This window comes from Triturus cristatus, chromosome 1_2 (genome assembly GCF_964204655.1).
Source record: "Triturus cristatus chromosome 1_2, aTriCri1.1, whole genome shotgun sequence".
Classification (NCBI taxonomy): Eukaryota; Metazoa; Chordata; class Amphibia; order Caudata; family Salamandridae; genus Triturus; species Triturus cristatus.
The window spans coordinates 1,091,054,093-1,091,073,156 of record NC_140580.1 but is presented as its reverse complement, the minus strand read 5'-3'; the positions used below and the strand labels follow the sequence as shown (position 1 = coordinate 1,091,073,156).

Sequence of the window (19,064 nt, the reverse complement as noted above, 5' to 3'; positions counted from 1 at the left end):
TGTGAAGACTAGATTATGGAGCATAGTGAGGAGGGAACGCCGACGAACAAACAGAATAAAGGGGCTGCTAAACCAAGAGTTCAGAGACAGAACAAAAAGAAGGATCTCGACAAACAATGCAATATTTCTTTTAATTCAGCTAAATCTGTAACAACTAGCAGCCTGCTTCTAAAGTGGGTTACGAAGAAGGGTGAAGTGAAGAGAATGATTTCGCGCCTCTCTGGATGAAGCCCTGAGCTGTTTTCTCAAACTATCCAGGTTCTCTTAGATCCCTCAGTAGTAGATAGGGGGCAAGGCAATGACTGCATTAGTGCTGGATACCAGGATATCAGCAGTCAGAGACAATCTTCGATGCTCCTTTTTCAATACCTTCACCGGCTACAATGGTAATACAAGGGGGTCAGACGGGTCGAACGGATGTGCTGTCAGTCTCTAGTCAGCCATCTGGGCAAACCTGCGCTGCAAGAAATCCTACAGGCACTACAAACGCCGAGAACAGCTCAGGCGTACTACGCTCATAGCTCGGCTATTAGGCTCACTCTTTCAGAGGTTAAAAATCAGATAGCTCCTATTACTTCTGATAGCCTTGAGCTTCAGCAGAGGGTAGCTGATACTGAAGCTCATATGAGCAAAATATCGAAACGTACGGATACACATGAAACCCAAATAAGATCTATGCAGCTGAAGGTCGAAGATTTGAAAAATCGACGCAATAATTTGCGAGTGTTTGGGGTACCAGAAGGATCGGAAGGAACGAACTGCTGAATATATATGGTTAATCTATTTCAGAAATCTTTGCCAGATTTGGCTGACTGGTATTGGGTAGTTAAATCCAACGGGCTCATAGATTACCATTGATCACTAATAATGGTTCGTTGGTTGTAGGGTAAAAGCAAGGAATTTAAACATGTTACTCTTTTTACTTGGGGGTGTGGTTTTCAGACGGGCTTTAGGAAAATGTGTTCTAAATGAGGTATTTGTTGTTATAATATGGCAGTGATCAAATTTGTATGTTGAAATGTATCTGGGCTGAATGCTACTCGTAAACATCAACTTGTACACTAAGAGTTAAAGATGTATCGCCCTCATTTTGTTTTGGTAACGGAAACTCATATAGCGTACAAGGACCGGACATTGCTTAACCAACTCGGATATAACACTGTCGCCTGTTCATCTCAAACAGTTTCAATAAGGGGTGTGGCTATACTAGCTAGCAAATTTTTGGATTATAAAATTGATTGGGTTATGGCTGATGTCAGGGGAAGATGGGCTATTGCTCCACTGGTGATTCATGGTATTAAATATATCTTAGCTGTGATCTATGGACCTAATATAGATGACCCTGCGGTCTTTAATACACTTATGTTAAATCTACTTGAATTCTAGGGAACCTTAAAAGTTTTGGGAGACTTCAACTGCGGTATGAATCAAACTTTAGACTCAACGTCTTGGCACCCTTTCTTAAGGATGTCGAAAGTACAGAATTCAATATTGGAATTTGCACGGTTGCATGATATACAAGATCCTTGGCAGGCTTTGTATCCAGATTCCCCGGGGTTTACATTTTACTCTTGTCCACATAGGCAATATTCGAGGTTGGATATGGCTTGGGTCAGTAATACAGTCCTGAGCACAGCTAAGATGGAGGTTTGTCCTAAGATTACTTCAGATCACAATCCAATTTTATTAACAATTCAACCAACACTTGTTGTTAAGACAGGCCGGCCTTTTTCTTTTCCACGCTATTTGTTATCTGATGATGAGTATACCTTGCATATGGGGAAACTCTTGAATTCCTGAATTTTAACACTGGCACTGCTTCTCATTATGTGATCTGGGATTCCATGAAGACATTTATAAGAGGCATTACTCAGCAATGTATACTATATAAAAATAAGGAGGCTGTTGCCAAAGCGGCCCTTAGGACTTTAACTAGTCTAGAGCTTTCTCATGCACAATCTGTTAGAGGACAGGATGAGGATCAATTATCAATTTATTTTTAATTAGTAGAAGCGAAGGAGAAGGCATTAGGGATTATCAAGGAAAGAGCGCCAGTTGTCTTTAATACATTTTGCTCTGAACAGTATGAATACAGTGAACAAGTGGGCAGAGTACTAGCCTATACAATTGCTGATAAAAGGTCTAAAAGCAAGATTGTTGAGATTAAAGGAGTGGATAACGCTATACATACTGGAGCCAGGGCGATCTTGGAGCACTTTGTTCTCTTTTACGAAGATCTTTATGCTCCTTCAAACCCGGTAGAACTAAGGAAGGTTTCTTTATACTTAGATAAAGCTCGAATATCACTGCTAACAGCTCAGGAGGCTGCCCAATTGGAAGGAGAGATATTGGCAGAGGATATCTGGTTGGCTTTGGCATCTCTTCCCTTGGTTCCTAGATTCCGATCGAATTCTATAAAGTTTTTAAAAATATCCTAACCCCATAGTTTGTTAAAGTTATTAAGGAAATAGGGGAATTAGGCGTGGTTCTGCCTTCCAGGGATAACACAAATATGTTTTTTTTAAAGAAGAACAAGCCATCAGCAGTTTGTGATTGTGACTTATTAATGCTGATGCCAAATGGTTTGCAAAGATCTTGGCTAACCGCCTTTCTCCATTTATGGTGAAAGTGGTGTCAGGGCAACAGCATGGCTTTATTAAACGAAGAGATACGTCGACTCACATTAATACCGCTATTTTGGCATTCAATTTGGCTGACCAAATCAATGTCAAATTAGGAATTATATTTCTGGACGCAGAAAAAGCATTCGATCCGGTGGCCTGGGCCTATCTTTGGCCCACTCTCTCAGCAATGGGAGTTTCTGATCGCTTTTTGATATGGGTAAAGGCGCTTTATCGCTCACCTCAGGCTAAACTAAGCTATGCGGGTCTACAGTCCAGGGCTATTCAGATAAACAGGGGTACACGACAGGGGTGCCCCCCCCCCCCCTGTTGTTTGCTCTATATCTTGAACCTTTTATTTGAATACTTGTCATGAATGAGGGCATTCAGCCTTTATCTCAGGGACCTAACGAGTTAAAACTTAACGCCTATGCAGATGATATCGCAATTTTTTTGATAGATCCAGCCCGGTCTTTAGAATTAATCACTCTAGAGCTAATAAATTTGGTACCTTTTTTGGATACAAATTAAACATTGATAAGACTCAGATTTTGCTGAACTATACATTAGAAATACCCATAATGGGACATTGTCTAGAAACTCAGATTCAAAATATCATTACATTAAATTATGAAGCGCTGTTGACCGAGACTGCCAAAAACTTAAGAATTGGCACAAGCTTCCTATTAGTATCATCGGACGATGTAATATTGTCAAAATGACAATTCTTCCTAGGTTTCCTTGTTTATTTAGGTCTATTCTTCTGAACCTGCTAAATTTGTTTTTCAAGAAATTAGACGGGATAGTGGGCAGTTTTATTTGGAGATACAGGCGTGCATGTCGGGCTATTAAGTTTTTCAAATATCCATTTAACCAAGGCGGTCTTGCACCTCCTGATTTTAAATTGGGCCACATTTACGGGCAGATTCCATAGCCTTCTTTCTAATACAGACCAAGATTTTAGCCATAGACTTTTGTTAAATCAGGATAGTAGTAGGTTTCTTTACCGAACACAAGATACTAATTACTTTAAGAGGGTATGCTTCAAAGACTCTGAGGGGCTTAGCTACTGTTTGGCGAGAAATATCTACTACGTATTCTTTGCCGACGTACTTTACCAAGCTTCCGCTGTGGTATAATCCACCCCTTCCAGATATATTCCAGGATAGTATAGGGGTAGATAAATTAGAAGATCTCTATGATGGCGATGGCTTTTGTACTTTCCAAGATTTAAAAGATTATTTTCTTATACCACGCCAGCACTATTATAAGTACTTTCAACTTAGGGAACTTTTTCTGAGATCACAAGGACTCAAGGCGGTGGAACTCCATCAATTATTGACCTTCCTTCATGAACCTTTTCAGGGAAAATTAATCTGTGCTGTGTATCGACTATTTAGTCAGGAAAGATTGGACCCTCTTGGTCTCTTAGCTGGGAAATGGAGCGTAACGCTTGCTGAGGAAATATCTGTCACAATCTTAGAGGCTGCACACTCTACAGTAAAAGACGCAGCATGGTCCATTAATTTAAGACTTCAACAATTTAAAACCATATGTATGTTGTACTACACACCTGACAAGGTTGCTAGATGGGGGCAAATAACAATCGAGCATTTAAGCAACAGGACGCACTGTCCTAAATGTGGGGAACGCGGAGTAAATATTGTCTATATGTTTGCTATGTGCCCTATGTTAGTGGCCTTTTGGCGAAAAGTCATGAACGCATTAAGAAACCGACTTGGATTGTATGTGGCTCTTACTACAACTGAGATAATTATGGGTTACAGCGACAATGCCAATAGAGCTAAGAAGGCATTAATAGCTATAGTGATAGTTACTGCTAGACTGGCTATAGCCCGGGCATGGATTTCTCCAAAGCCATGTAATGTAATGGAGTGGAGTATTTTTATCTAAATTTTTGAACGAGAAAAAGCTTTGGCTAAGGTTAGAGGTATTAAGGCACTACGGAAATGTAATGCTTTCTGGCATGGTATGATTCAGGATTGATGTGCTAATTATTCCTCAGTATTGTTTTTCACTTTCTATCACTTAGTGATTTTTTTTATTACTCCTTTTTTTGTCTCTCTCTGTATTATTATTATCCCCTAGAAAATGAAATGCACACAAAAAAATATTTAACAGGTTATCTTTTTGTTAGTATTTCTTGTGTTTGAATCCTTTGCAAAAATTAAAAAATATTTAAAATAAAAAAAAAGCAATAGGGTCATGATTTCAACAGTGCAGCAGGTGCAGTGGCACAGGGACCAAAAGCTCGAGGCACTCCACTAAACACCTAATATTTTCATATTTTATTCCTAAACAGGCAACCACATGTGCAGTTACCTTGCAGACAACAGGGTCATAATTTGAAAGGTGCCGTAGCACCGGGCCCAAAAGTTGTCAGAACTCCTCTAAACACATCGTATTGCTAAGTTTTACTACTAAACAGGCAGACACAATTGCAGTTATCCTGCAGTTAAAATGGACTTGATTTGAATGGAGCAGCAGGTGCAGTGGCTTCGGGGCCAAAAGCTCTAGGGACCCCACAAAACCCAGATTATTGCTAAAATGTAAAACTAAACAGGCAGTCACAAGTGCAGGTGCCTTGCAGACAATAGGGTCATGATTTTAATGGTGCAACAGGTGCAGTGGCACCAGGCACAAATGTCAGAACTCCTCTAAACCCCTAATATTGCTATATTTCACAACTAAACAGGCAGTTACAAGTTCAGTTGTCTTGCAGACAATAGGGTCATAAATTTAACGGTGCAACAGGTGCAGTGGCACCAGGCACAAATGTTGTCAGAACTCCTCTAAACCCCTAATATTGCTATATTTCACAACTAAACAGGCAGTTACAAGTTCAGTTATCTAGCAAGCATTAGAGTTAAGATTTCAATAGATTTCAATAGTGCTGCAGGTGCAGTGGCACCGGGACCAAAAGCTCCAGGCACACCATCAAATACCATTATTGCTATATTTGACAAATAAACAGGCAGTCACAAGTGCAGTTATCTGTCAGGCGCGAGAGTCATTATTTGAATGGTGCATCAGGTGGAGTGGCACCAAGCAAAAAAGTTGTCAAAACTCCTCGAAACACGTCATATTGCTACTAAATGGGCAGTCACAATTGCAGTTACCTTGCAATTAAAATGGGCTTGATTTAAATGGTGAAGTAGGTGCAGTGGCACCGGGGAACAAAAGTTATCATAACTCCACTAAGCATCACATATTGCTACATTTTACTACTAAACAGGCAGTCGCAAGTGCAGTTATCTTGCAGGCAACAGGGTCATTATTTGAATGGTGATGCAGGTGCAATGGCACCAGGTCCAACAGTAGTCAGAGCACCTCAAAACACCTAATATTGCTATATTTTACAACTAAACAGGCAGTCATAAGTGCAGTTATCTAGCAAGCACTATGGTCATGATGTAAATAGTGCAGCAGGTGCAGTGGCACCGGGGCCAACAGCTCCAGGCAGCCCACTAAACACCTAATATTTCTATATTTTATTCCTAAACAGGCAGTCACAAGTGCAGCTACCTTTCAAACAACAGGGTCATGATTTGAATGGTGCAGCCAGTGCAGTAGCACTGGCCCAAAAGTTGTCAGAACTCCTCTAGACACATAATATTACTATATTTGACAACTGAACAGGCAGTCACATTTGCAGTTACCTTGCAGTTAAAAATGACTTGATTTGAATGGTGCAGCAGGTGCAGTGGCACTGGGGCCAAAAGCTCTAGGGATCCCACTAAACACAGATTACTGCAAAAATGGACTACTAAACAAGACAGTCCCAAGTGCATTTATCTTGCAGGCAACAGGGTCATGATTGAATGGTGCAACAGGTGCAGTGGCACCGGGGCCAAAAGCTCTAGAGATCCCACTAAACCCAGATTATTGCTAAATTGTACTGCTCAACAGGCAGTCACAAGTGCAGCTATCTAGCAGGCACTAGGGCCATGATTTCAATGGTGCTGCAGGTGCAGTGGCACTGGGCCAAAAAGTTGTCAGAACTCCTCTAAACACATAATGCTATTACATCAATTCATTTTATTATTCCCTCTTTCATTTTTCAAAATGTTGCTTTTACTTACCCGCACTATACCACTAGAAACAGCACAATATATTTCTTTTTAAACAAGTCATAACACTTAACAGAGTTTCTGTAACTTATATTGTACAACTACTCACCAAGCTACAACAAAAAAACCAGCTTATTATTAATCACATAGGTGAAATCTAGTGCATTTAATAATGCTTGTTGCAATAAGGTAGTGCTCTGTAATGGTGCCCAATGGTCGGTCAGTAGCATAGCAAGTTCACCATGGGTTCTAGTGCAAGGAAAATGGACCCTTTGATAGCTCTTGACGTTGTAAAATACAGCAGTTATCAGGGTTCATTGAGCCCTGGTGCCACTGCTCCCGCTGTACCAAAGGTAGCTACACCACTGCCTACGGTGGCCGCCTACAATCACCTCAATGCAGCTTCTCTTCTCCGAGCAGCGGCTCTGGTGCCGGTGGCAGCTCCTTCCGGCATTACTTTCATTGTGAACCCCCACTGAGTTTTCTTCTAGCATTCTGCACATTTCGCAATAAATAGCACAAGAAAAAGGCAGAATTCAACGTTGTTTAAGTGAATTTAGTATTTGTGTGCGGACTAATTCGGTGCTTCGATTGATTTGTAGCGCTGCGGTGCATGTTGTTTGTGTTTAAGAAACGATATTGTTATTTCTTATTTATTTATTTAATGCATTTTTATAAAGCGCAGACTTTACCCGAAGGTGTCAGAGCGCTGTACAATAGAACCAGTTACGTTACATGAGAGAAATGTTACAAAATAGAACGTTACAAAAATAGCAGGACACATTATCAAACACAGCAGGCAAGAGGAGGTAGGGAAAAACAGAGAAGGTAAGAACACAATATCAAACACAGCAAGGAAGGAATGTACAAAAAAAAAAAAAAAAAAATTTACGACTAACGAAATTTTTAGGATGTCACAATTTTCACTATATAAGAGCAGCATTAAAATAGAAACTGTAATCAAATATTTCATCTTTCATCCACCCTAGCCGTTTCAAGCGGGCAAATTCAGGCATCAGTTTATTGTGCCAGGTACGTGTATATTATAAATAATGATTAGGCACAATCGACAGTGAGCACTGTGCAGCACGAGCAGCCTCTGCTGGCGAGACGAAGTATTACATCCCCGTGTAACTAAGCAATTTGAAATAAACCTTAACATCCGAGTCCCAAAACCAGTGATATAAAGCTTCCTCTGTCTCTTGTAGGCTAGCTACTACTGCCTGACAAAGACTTCTCTCTTATAACTGTTGAGGTCTGGCTGACAGCGCGGGAGTTCCTAGGCCACAGTAGAGCATCAGAAAGAATTTTAAGAATGACTAATGTTTAACGGAATTTGGCCCCGCCCACACGGCGATTGCTCCTCCTTCCTACGAGATTCAATTAGATTCAATTAGAAGTTGAACTGTGGCTTGAATTGCACAGACCACGCTCAGCGCAGTAGGACTGAGGTTTTATGGTGACTAGGGGGGAAAAGTTACAGGACTGATCAGTTCTTTATTAGAAGTTGTTTCAGATACCATAGGTGTGATCTCTTTAATAAAAAATTAGGACAAACTCAAGAGGCCTGACTTACTAACTGTGAAATTCATGTGTTAAAGTCAATAAACCTTTAAGGGCAGAGTGCTGTTAAACTGTGTTAAAGCCCGTATACAGGTATTTAGTTACTTAGAATCTCGTAAATACCATAGTAGGAATTTGTTTTTGAGTTAGTTTCCTGGAAGCAAAATATTTGCACACTAATCAGGGGTTGAATATTGTTTTTTCAGTAATACCTTTGTACATATCTGTATTTTTTTGTATTCTTGATGGATGCCTTGTGAGGAAGTGTCTGCTCAATGCAGTAGGTCTGAGTTGGTTAAGGTGACAAGTCAGTGGTAAAGATTAAATGTCTGATTGCCATGCCCAGATGTCATAGGTTTCCTCAGTTTATGATAAAAAGTTACAACAGTCAGGAGGCCTCACAGGCAATTACTGTAGTAAATAAGGGCTTTGCTTTTTGTTGCCCTCAATGACAAATCTTGGGTATAGAAGATTTACAATATGTTAAAACCTTGTTAAGCCTTCTTAGGAGGGGATGGATATTGTTTTTTTCAGTTGTACGGTTGAACACATATGTAATTTCATGCATGCTATGTAGCTGCATGTCTATTGAAAAACTTTTTAGATGTGGCATGACAACTTTAGCTTTAGACTCTTGTCCTAAAAAAATCTGAATGATACATACATATACATACATTGAGGGAATTGGGGGTCAGCCCTTTTCAGCGACTTGTCTGTTCAAGCCTCAATCACACCCTGGTTCACACTTTAGCCATTACTTCTGTTGGCCTGCGAGTGACAGTATTTCACCTGAACACATGTACATAACAACCCAAAAATGAGAGTTCTGATGGGCTAGTTCAAAATGAGTGCATAGGTGGGCTAGTCCTTTAATTTTCCATTTTCCTTTTATTATTGTTCCCCTTTCAATTCTTTCCTTTTGATCCTTTTTGAAAAACTATCTGTTCTCCAAACAGTGCAATCGGACCCCTTTTTCATCTGCAGTGAGCTGCATCCTGCACGTTGACCACTTCAAAATTAGGCTGTCATCTTGAAATTGTATTGACCATAGAGTGTCATTGTTGTGCCATTCTAAGATGGCTGATAAGTTGCTTCAACATGTGGCATTCATCTTAGAATTTTAAATTGATACACCAAGTAAAATATATATTTTTTAAATTATTTTCTATTGTGAAAATATGGCCACCATGGTTAGGCATGGACATGCTTTCTTTCTTCAACTTTTATTCGTTTAATTTATTTTGCATGTTCTTTTTAACTACTGTTTGTGCGTGTTATTTGATCGATTGGTGAGTTTGTGAGTGCAAGAATGAATCATAGGGTTGATGAATAGACGCATGAGTGTTATATTTATAATTCGTGGACCAGGAGGCTGACGCATGAACCTCAGAAAGGGTTGAGCACCACACTAAGTTCCCACTGACTGGGAGTTTAAGTGACATTCCCAAAATCACAGCATATTGAGACAAAGCCAGGATTCAAAACTGTTTCCCTAGTACCAAAGTCAGCAGCTCAAGCCGCTCCTCCCAATAAGTGTGACTGGGTGACCATAAATTGCCATATTAGTTTGAGGATCAGAATTCCTTACTGGGGAATTACAAAGCCTTCAGGCATGTTGCATACCACTTCTTAGAAAAGCAAAGGACATATACAGCATGGTCAGCAAACAAGCCCTGAATGCAGGATGCCAGGCGGTAGTTCCATACTCTGCATGCTACGTACAAGGCAAGAAGGAACCCCGGGACAATAGGGTGCACGTCTCATGGTGTGTGACCAAGCACTGCATGCATCTTACAAAGAGCAAGCTACATAAATGGACTGAAGAACCCACATAAACAGGGCAGACTGATTATGGTTTTCAGCGATGCCCTGGCAGCACAACATATGGGGATGCTGAGCATATATGCCATGCATCTGGCAATGCATTGTGTATTGTATGGTACATCTGAATGTAGAATAGAGCGAGCTTCCCTGAAGATGCTACACAGGGCTATAGGGCAATCAGGGCATGTTCTCCATAGTCATTAGTATCATTGGTCATCGCATATGTGATGCGATGGGAACAGAGCAGAGCTGTAAGCTGTACCCAGGACAATGAGCTGTGTTACAGGCTAGACCATGGCTAATGGTCAAGCCCTCTGCACAGAACTACTTCCCATGGCATCTTCTGGGCACTGCCTATTGCCTCAACATTGACTTGTGCTTCTGCCCACAATACTTGCTAGGAAGGGTCACCATTGCCTGAGCTATGTTTAGATGCCACGTTTAGTGGTGTTTCGTTCAGAGTGGTCAAGAGGTGGAAATGTTATGGGAATGGGATGGGGGTAGGGGGCTATAAGAGGGGAGTCTAAAAGTTAAATGTTTTATTCATCTCATTAGGAACATTGAGTTAAGGCCACAGTAAACACTGCACGTATCAACATCAAATCTGGCATTAAGCAGAGACGTCAGCATTAAGTGTGTGTAGCATTTATGTGGTAAAAACCGGAATATACTTTTTTGATAGATTTCCGTACAAAGGAAGGTTAAAAAAAAGCATTTTATGTTGACAGGTTTATCATCGATGGTAGTAAAAGTGGCAAAACTGAACTATAACATTCCAAAAAGTGCAATATTTAATACAAACGATTTTGAAGGTATAAGATGACCTTGAAAAAAATACATCTTAAGTATGTTAAACTATTTTTAGGGCATGAACTAGTGTGAACTCGTATTCCTATTGCTGTCCTTCCAGTTACACCACATCTGTCCAGAGGAATCTTGCAAGCCTACTTGACACATGTCACATGGTTCAGAATTATGATCTCTAACTTTGGCAAGTTGACTCTAGCTTGCTGAGCCTGCAGCCCAGTTCTAGGGGTCTCTTCCACAGGAGGTCAAGGTTACCCACTTGCCTGTTGTCACATATCAAAGCTTGCTAAAACTATACCTTTTGGATCCAAATTTCAACAATTTCCTGGTGAACACCCACCAACAGTAACTATGCGGTACTTTGGTTGTCTGTCTCCCTGTAGCCCTGTAGAAATCCCACCAGTTTAACCTGTTCCCATGGAAACTCAGAACTAAGAAGGCGTTCTGGGGTTTCTCACTAGCTTCTTCAATGGCTGCAACATATCACTTTCTTCACACTACTTCTCACTGATGACTTAAGAGATGTCATTTTTAACATGTCCACTTCTTTTTCAGAGCGTCAAAGATGCCATAAATAAGGCTGAGGCCTTCTTGATGAGCAAAGTGCTGTTGGCAGAGAGCACCTTTACTATGGCGATAAGTACATTCGCTCTGACACTTACAGACCCCACCAAGGCAGTCACACGCCAGGCCTTCACTGCATTGAAGAAAGAAGCTTTCATCAAAGGGCAAGGTAAACAACCTATATTCTAGTGAACCGAGCAGCGCATAGTTGTACTCTATGTATTAATGTATATTGCATCTGCTGGTCTTCACACTTTCTGCTCCTGAAATTGGCGTAGCAAGAAAGGACGACAATAACAGTATTCCAGGATGCTGGGAAATGGGATACCCATCTAACAACTTTGATTATCACAATGGGCCTGATTACGATGTCGGTCGGATCGACTTCTGCGGGCCTGTGTGAGGTGGTCAGACCGCGGCGGTATCGTAGTAAGAGGTCCGTCCGACCACCGAATTACGATACATGCATCCTATCCTCAAACCAACCACTGAAAGACCGCCTCCTCCGACAGACTTTCTCTGACCACCCAGATGGCGCCTGGGAGAAAAACAGCCTCCATAAGGCAGTACAGGGATCTCCAACGGCCGTCCAGTTTACGATGTGGGTTTTCGATGACCCCACTGTGGTGGACTGACCATCTACCTCGAGTCGTCGGAAATCAGGGATTTGGGGTGCATACTCACCCAAATCCGCTACTCTCCAATAGTGTCCGCCATGGATCTCCAGGTCCCCCTACATCTGAGTAGCAGCACCCTGATGACTATGATCCTGTGGGTGCTGGAATCCAGGTAAGTCCTTATGTGGTATGTATCCCCATTGACTGGACTGTGAACTTTCTGCCACTCTCCAGAAATGAGGTACATGGTGCACAAGGCATATCCCCACATATGTCTTGTATGCGTGTACAGTTCACATACTTTCTGTGATTTTGTATGCATTTGCAGTGACATATTCGGCGCTATGTGCTCCTCTATAGATGGGACCACCGAGGTAGCAGAAGTTGCATCTTAATACGGCGGGGAGAAACTTCCTGGCTCGGCGGTCAAAAGGGCCCGTGAAGACGGTGGTCAGACGGGCGGTCCGACAGGCCCAATGTCTTTCGTTTGGTGCATTATAGGAAGATCTGTCTCATATATCCCTATCTTGTCTGTAAGAAAAATTACTGGTCTAACTGCTTCTCAATCCCAAAACCACCATCCAGGAGGGACTCTTCACAAAGTGCTAGTGCCTAGAAGCAGCTTTGGAAATTTCAAACAAAGGGTGTGTTAACATATGCCCTGAATTTGGCCAAGCAAGCAAAGTGATCAGGCTACTCTAACCCAAGTGGGTTTGAGGGATCCTTTCTAAAACAATTTTGAACAATAGAGGGAATATGGTGCATTTTTAACCCACATTGTATGCCTACACTATTAGGTATGTTAAACAAAAATATCAATTAACATGATATTTTGATTGAATAAAATTACTGTACTCATGGGGAAGGAGTGTATTCCATCAAAATGCTGACTTTGCTTATGCTTATTTTTAGATCTTGGCTGCAGGCAGCTTTAGCTGTCTCTAGGGAGACCTATTGTTTCCAATACATGATAACATATAATTAGAGTGTGGGATGCAGCTCGGCCCCTTGCTTGAGACTGGATGGCTTTGTTGTCTATCTCTGATGTCTGGTGGATTTTTTTGTGTTCATCATTCCCAGAAGTTCCTATTGGATGAGCTGCATCATTTCACAGCATACTTGAGGGGCTCTTTTCTAGGTCAGGCGTTAGCCTAGACCTTTTGATTTTACAAAAACTATATGTATAATATGCCTATTGATTAGGGGTTTCAGCTAGCCCTCTTCGATCATTGGTCTGTTGTTAGCCAGGTCAGGTATAAGCCAAGACCTTTTAATTTTACATAAACTATAATTTATATATACTTATTGATTGGGGCTTTCAGCTAGCCCTCTTCAGTCATTGGCCTCTTGTTGTCTCTTTCACATTATTTTCATTCTACCCACTTCAGCATGCAGCATAGTGTAATGGGTCAGCCCACTTTAGCGGCTGGTAAAGTTTACTATGAGTGATGGCATTCTGCTCTTTAACAAGGACCAAATCCACCCACAAAATAGTTCCAATTAGTGCAAGGGACTACTATTGTAATATGTGCTTTATGAGACCAAAATATTTATGATTTTAACCAATTTCGTTTTTTTTAAATTATAATAGCTCGGCTCATGCAGCTTCCCCTATAATTTTATTTTCTCCAGAAAATATTACAAAACAAAACAGGCGCTGACTAAGCCAAAAGGCCGGGCACCAAATCCAGACCTATTGGCTTTGCCAGTGTTTGTTTTTCATTTGCTATTGAGCACTGCATGGAAGTGCATGCGCTTCCTTGCTCTCTCCCTCTTTTTAATCTTTATAACTCGCACCGCTTGTGACATTTTACATTTTTAAAATGTTTTTATTATTTATTTCTTTATTTCTTTTAAGAGTCTGGCCAGTGCAACGAGCCATCAGGCCACTTTCTAACATCCTTGCACATTGCATGCCTGTTTGAAAAATATATATTTTAATGTACTGTTTTGACAAAATCATCCACCGAGTTTGAAAAGTAAATTTAAAATGGCCGCAGCAGGTGCATCTGACAGATGGCTCCAGTCAGAGTAAGGCACTGAGCGCAGTAACATACACAGTGACATACACCTTCTCATATTTTGTACTTCATAAATACATTACTTACAAAATGAGGCCAAGTCTATTTATTACCCTTTCGGCCACATGAATTCCACTCGAGTCTCTTCCTAATAATGGCTGTCTGAACGGCAGCATCGAACCGCTGTTGAGGGAATCGTGAGTTTGAAAAAGCATACGCACTCTCATGTTAATCCCCTTAAAATGCTCTGAGAATTCAAACACATGGCAGCCGCAGACCTATACATTTATTTCCTTCTGGCACCGGACCGGAAGTGGTGTAGTCCCTACTGGACTTTGGTGCTCCCTGCTGGGCCCGTCTCTCTTTTAGTATGTTGGGTGACAACAATACAGAAGACAAGAATAAAAGCATTTTTTGTAAAAAACGACAGACATTGATGTCTGTTTTGCAGATTTACTTAAGAATGAAAGAACAGAAATGCATGGTCTGGGCCCTCAAGGGTACATCTATAAGCATTAGATTCATTAAAAACACAGCAATACTCAGTAGGGGTCTGGTCAATATCCAGCATAGATTTGCATTCAGAGTCTGGGGAAATGACTCCTCTTTACATAGAGGAATCCCACCCTTTATGGGCTTTGACAAAGGCTTCACACATTCACTACGTTAGTACATGGTTCACATGCTCTCAGCCAATAGAAATTAAGCAAAAAAAGCAACAGCTGGTAATGAAATACATTTCAAGACTTTCTCACTATTCCAATACATGGAGTTCCAGTGTTCACGGCAGGTGCTCTCAGTACATGAGATGAGAGTATGTTGTTCGGTCTGGGACAGCTGCCCTGTCCTTGGGAAAGTACACCCTGCCCAGGGAGTCACGGGAATCATGTCTCAGCTAGTGTAGTCTACGAGTCTTCGTTATGACACAGAATAAACATCTGTCAGATCACATGTTAAACAGCAACGTCCCGAAAAAGATGGCCGACGAGGTCTAAGGGGCATATTATCAAGAAACTGCGTTAAAATTATCGCCGGTTTAGAGGCAGAAAACTGCTGCAAAAGCGGCGATAATGGGCTTGATAATATGCCGCAGAGAATTCCAATAGAAGCCCATGTTCTGGTGTCAACACGGGCTTCTCTTGGAATTCTCTGCGGCATATTATCAAGCCCATTATCGCCGCTTGAGCGGCAGTTTTCTGCCGCTAAAGCAGCGATAATTTTAAAGTCGTGCTTAATAATATGCCCCTAAGTTATCTTAAGTTAAAAAATTATGAATTCTTCGACTCTAAGCATTGACATTTTGAGTTTTAGCTAATACACGTTTTCACAAACTAGGAGCGGACACATCAAAAGGGTATAAAACACATGCAGTTCAGTTATCTTTGTCTGGCCAGAGCCCGCATTATGTAATAAAGTTATACATAAAGACATGTACATATATACATACACAGAGGAGCTTTGGATGAGGCCTCGTCATCTTGTGGTCTGTTCAGCTGTCATTCACATGTTACATCTTTCCACCGCAGCACACAGGAAAGGGCAATGGAGGAGTCCACCTCAGACAGAGGCTCTCTTGCACAGCGAGTGATGACGTTTTCCTGATCACATGTGCACATCCACCTATAAAAGAGAGCACTTCATCTGCAGGAATTATGCTCCTAAACTGTATATTGCCAATGCTTTTTCTTCCCATTCTTTACACTTTTAAAATAAAAATGGTAGTCATCCTGGTTTGTTTGCACCACTATTTGCAACCATATGGCTGCCATGTTTATGAGACAACGTGTTTTCTTTCTCATTATATTTTGATTTTTGTGGCATATGCTTGTAATACAAAATTCAAATACTTAACCATCACACCATCTTGCTAAGGTCAGACCTTTTGGTTTTGTTAATATTTGTTTCAATTTGGCTGGAGAAACATGTTTCCTGAGATAAATTTGTCCTTCACATTAGAAAAGTCAGGATGAAGACGCAGAAGAAACACAAAGCACCAGTCAGCATTTCATCATTTGTTGCATAGTTGCCATATATTTTTGCGAAGGTGATGTGCAAATGTAAATATATTTGTGTGGAGGAAAAATAAACATTTTATATGGCTTGAATAAGGGGATCATCAGCCATCCAAATACAAGTGCAAATGTGGGAGAGAGGTGTTGTGTGTTGTCTTTGCAGCTGTCAAACAGATGTTAGGCTAACAATTTATACCGAGTGGGCACTGGATCCACACCATTTCCCTTCCACCACTAATCAGCGGCACAGTGTTAGATTTACCTCACGTATGATGTGTACTCATTTAACTCATGAAAGGACTGCATTCTATATTGTTAAATTATAGATTGGTGTAGCGATCCATCGAGAGAATAAATTGCACAATGTGCAACCAGGAAACCCAGACTCAAGTACCAGCATCCTCACTTGAGCACATTCTGTGATCCTGGGCAAATCTTTTTATTTCACAATACCTCATTTTCCTTGAGACAACAATTAGAGAGAGTTCTGTGAAGTAATGCAGTTCAGGATGTTTCACGGGTATAATGTTGCTTCAAATATATACAGTGCACGTGACAGACTACAACTCAGTCCCATGCTTTCAAATATAGTGAGGTCTGCTTTCAACATTTCTCCTCGAGAAAGGTGCCTAAAAGTTTGTATCTGGCCTTTACCCCTGCGAATGTTAAATGTCTCTTTGCCAATTGCATGGCGTAGCCAACACAGGAAAAGATGGAACAACCACTAGGAAAACCTTTGTGATGAGCAACAATGAACCTGACCGCCTGGGCATTATGCAGCCCTTAAGCGGTCCAAGGTCTGTTCATAACAGTGAGGGCGGTCCGCAAACTCCTTTGAGCGCACGACTTGGTTTACAACAGTTTCAAAATGAATGGGAAGAACAACACACAACTGTAGGGTCGAACGTCCCTGCTAAGGGCGGACAAGTATTCAATATGGTCCTTCCGTTTGACTCTCATGCAGACCATATGTTTTGGGCGACTAGAGTCTCACCAGGGGCGCTTTTCCGCCCTAGCCTGCAATAGTATTGGAAACCCTGCTGATGTGACCTGTGCACGCACAGACAGCAATCTTGGAATGCTTTTCTCCCATTGTTTATCATTACTTTACAGTTACAAGATGGCTGCCATATTGAAAGCAATGCATTGGAATATTGGAAAAGTAAACTTATTATATAGCACACCATAGGAAACAAGCATAAGGAAAGTCATCAACGTTGTGCATGTTAAATGACAGATCTGTCGGCTTGTAAATGCTTATTGATCTATGTTTATGCTGGATTGTGATTTCTATTTCCTGAGCACTGGCTGACATTGCTTTGTGTCATCTGATGGCTCTACCAGCAGCGGCCCGTCCCCTGCCAAAGTGGCAGTGCGGGCTGAGGAGGGAGGTGGAGAGATAGGAAAATAAAAAAAATAAAAACTTACCAACGCCGCCGTCTCCTGCATCGCTCACTCTTCCAGGTTCTCGAAGAGGCTCCCAGACTGCACTGTGGCCAATTCTTACGCTGCATGAAAGCAGCATCAGAATTTGCCTGCACGCTTGGTTTTTGCACTCCAAGGCAGACTGGTAGCCTGTGCCTGCTCTCTCCAGCCCCAGGTACGCAGCTGGCATGGAGAGAGCTTCACTGCGCATGACGGTTTGGCCGGCCTAAGACGGTCAGCCAAACCATCATGCGTAGTGAGGGGAGTGAACTACCACTCCCCCACCAGCAGTGTCATCACCTTGACCCCGGAGGAAAAAGAGGGGAAAAAGGTCCCAATCGCTAAGTAGCCGTATTATTGAGTTTAATGTAGGTAACATATTTGCCCTTAACAGTGGGGAATCCTCATCCCACTGGCAATAAGAGAGTTCCAAAGGAGTGTCAGGACAAATCTGGATTTTTTGTGATTTTAGCGGAAAAAATTCCAGACTGCAGTTTTCTCATGTACAAACATGTTTTATGCAGTTATTGGGAAACTGTGACTTTTTCTTGGGTGAACAACAGCAAATTACAGCCAACACGTGTTACGCCCCCTAACATGGCCATCCGGCCTGGGGCTTCCTCAGGGCGTTTAAGGAAAGAGAGAGGACACGAATATGTCCCGGGTTGTCTCGTTAGAAATCCTAGTATCTGGTGAAAAGCAATGTAGGGCGCATTGCCCACGTGCGGTACAGACCGTTCAGTCGGCTTCAGTCGCAGTTGCCCAATAACTGCATAAAACACGTTTGTACATGAGAAAACTGCAGTCTGGAATTTTTTCCGCAAAAATCTAAAAAACTCAAGATTTGTCATCCCCTTGACCCGCCCGCAAGACTCATCAGAGTCCTGCAGGCGGGTCCAGGGGATTAAAATAAAACAATGATAAAACGGGTTTAAAGCTCGTTTTATTATCGTTTTAGTTGAGAGTAGTGGCAGGGGAGGGCCCTCCTCCGCCCTAATCGAGGGGGCGCCACTGAGCTCTGCTTTATTTTCCTAAGTGAAGGCCTTTTTTATGGTCTGGCTTGACAGCTCAACTGTCGCTAGACAATTTTCTGATCATCACTAGAGAGGGACTTTGTCTCCGACCACATATTGGGAGCCAGGAGTACGTGTTTAGATTCAGCAGAAGTTGTGTGCTTCTACAAAAAAGTGATTACCCTCCACACAGCTGGCAACATTTTGTTTATTTATCCAGCTGCCTGAGGTTGATCTTTCAGGACCACACACATGGCATTGTAATGCTACTAAAGTTTCTTATTAGATAACCAGATAATTGATGGTGTTTTTCTCTGGCAACAGCACAGATTGGAGGAGGGCAGTCATTAACCTACATGGATTTTTAGGGCTGACTTGACAGTGTGTTTATAAGCTAAACCTATTGGCATTGCCAATGCTTGTTTTCCTTGTAATAGCAAAGTGACGAGTGCGGAGTCTCCGTACTCATGGTGAAATCTCTGTAATGAGCACTGCTGTATGGAGAT

At 41.7% G+C, this 19,064-nt stretch overlaps 1 protein-coding gene across 1 annotated transcript in view; it reads left to right on the top strand.

Moving 5' to 3' along the window:
* Positions 1 to 19,064, top strand: part of C5 (complement C5) — a 384,799-nt gene that overhangs the window by 298,639 nt on the left and 67,096 nt on the right. Inside the window, exon 28 of the mRNA XM_085613588.1 lies at positions 11,462 to 11,639. Within this exon, the coding sequence (XP_085469714.1) occupies positions 11,462 to 11,639 (178 nt within the window). The remainder of the gene's footprint in view (positions 1 to 11,461; positions 11,640 to 19,064) is intronic.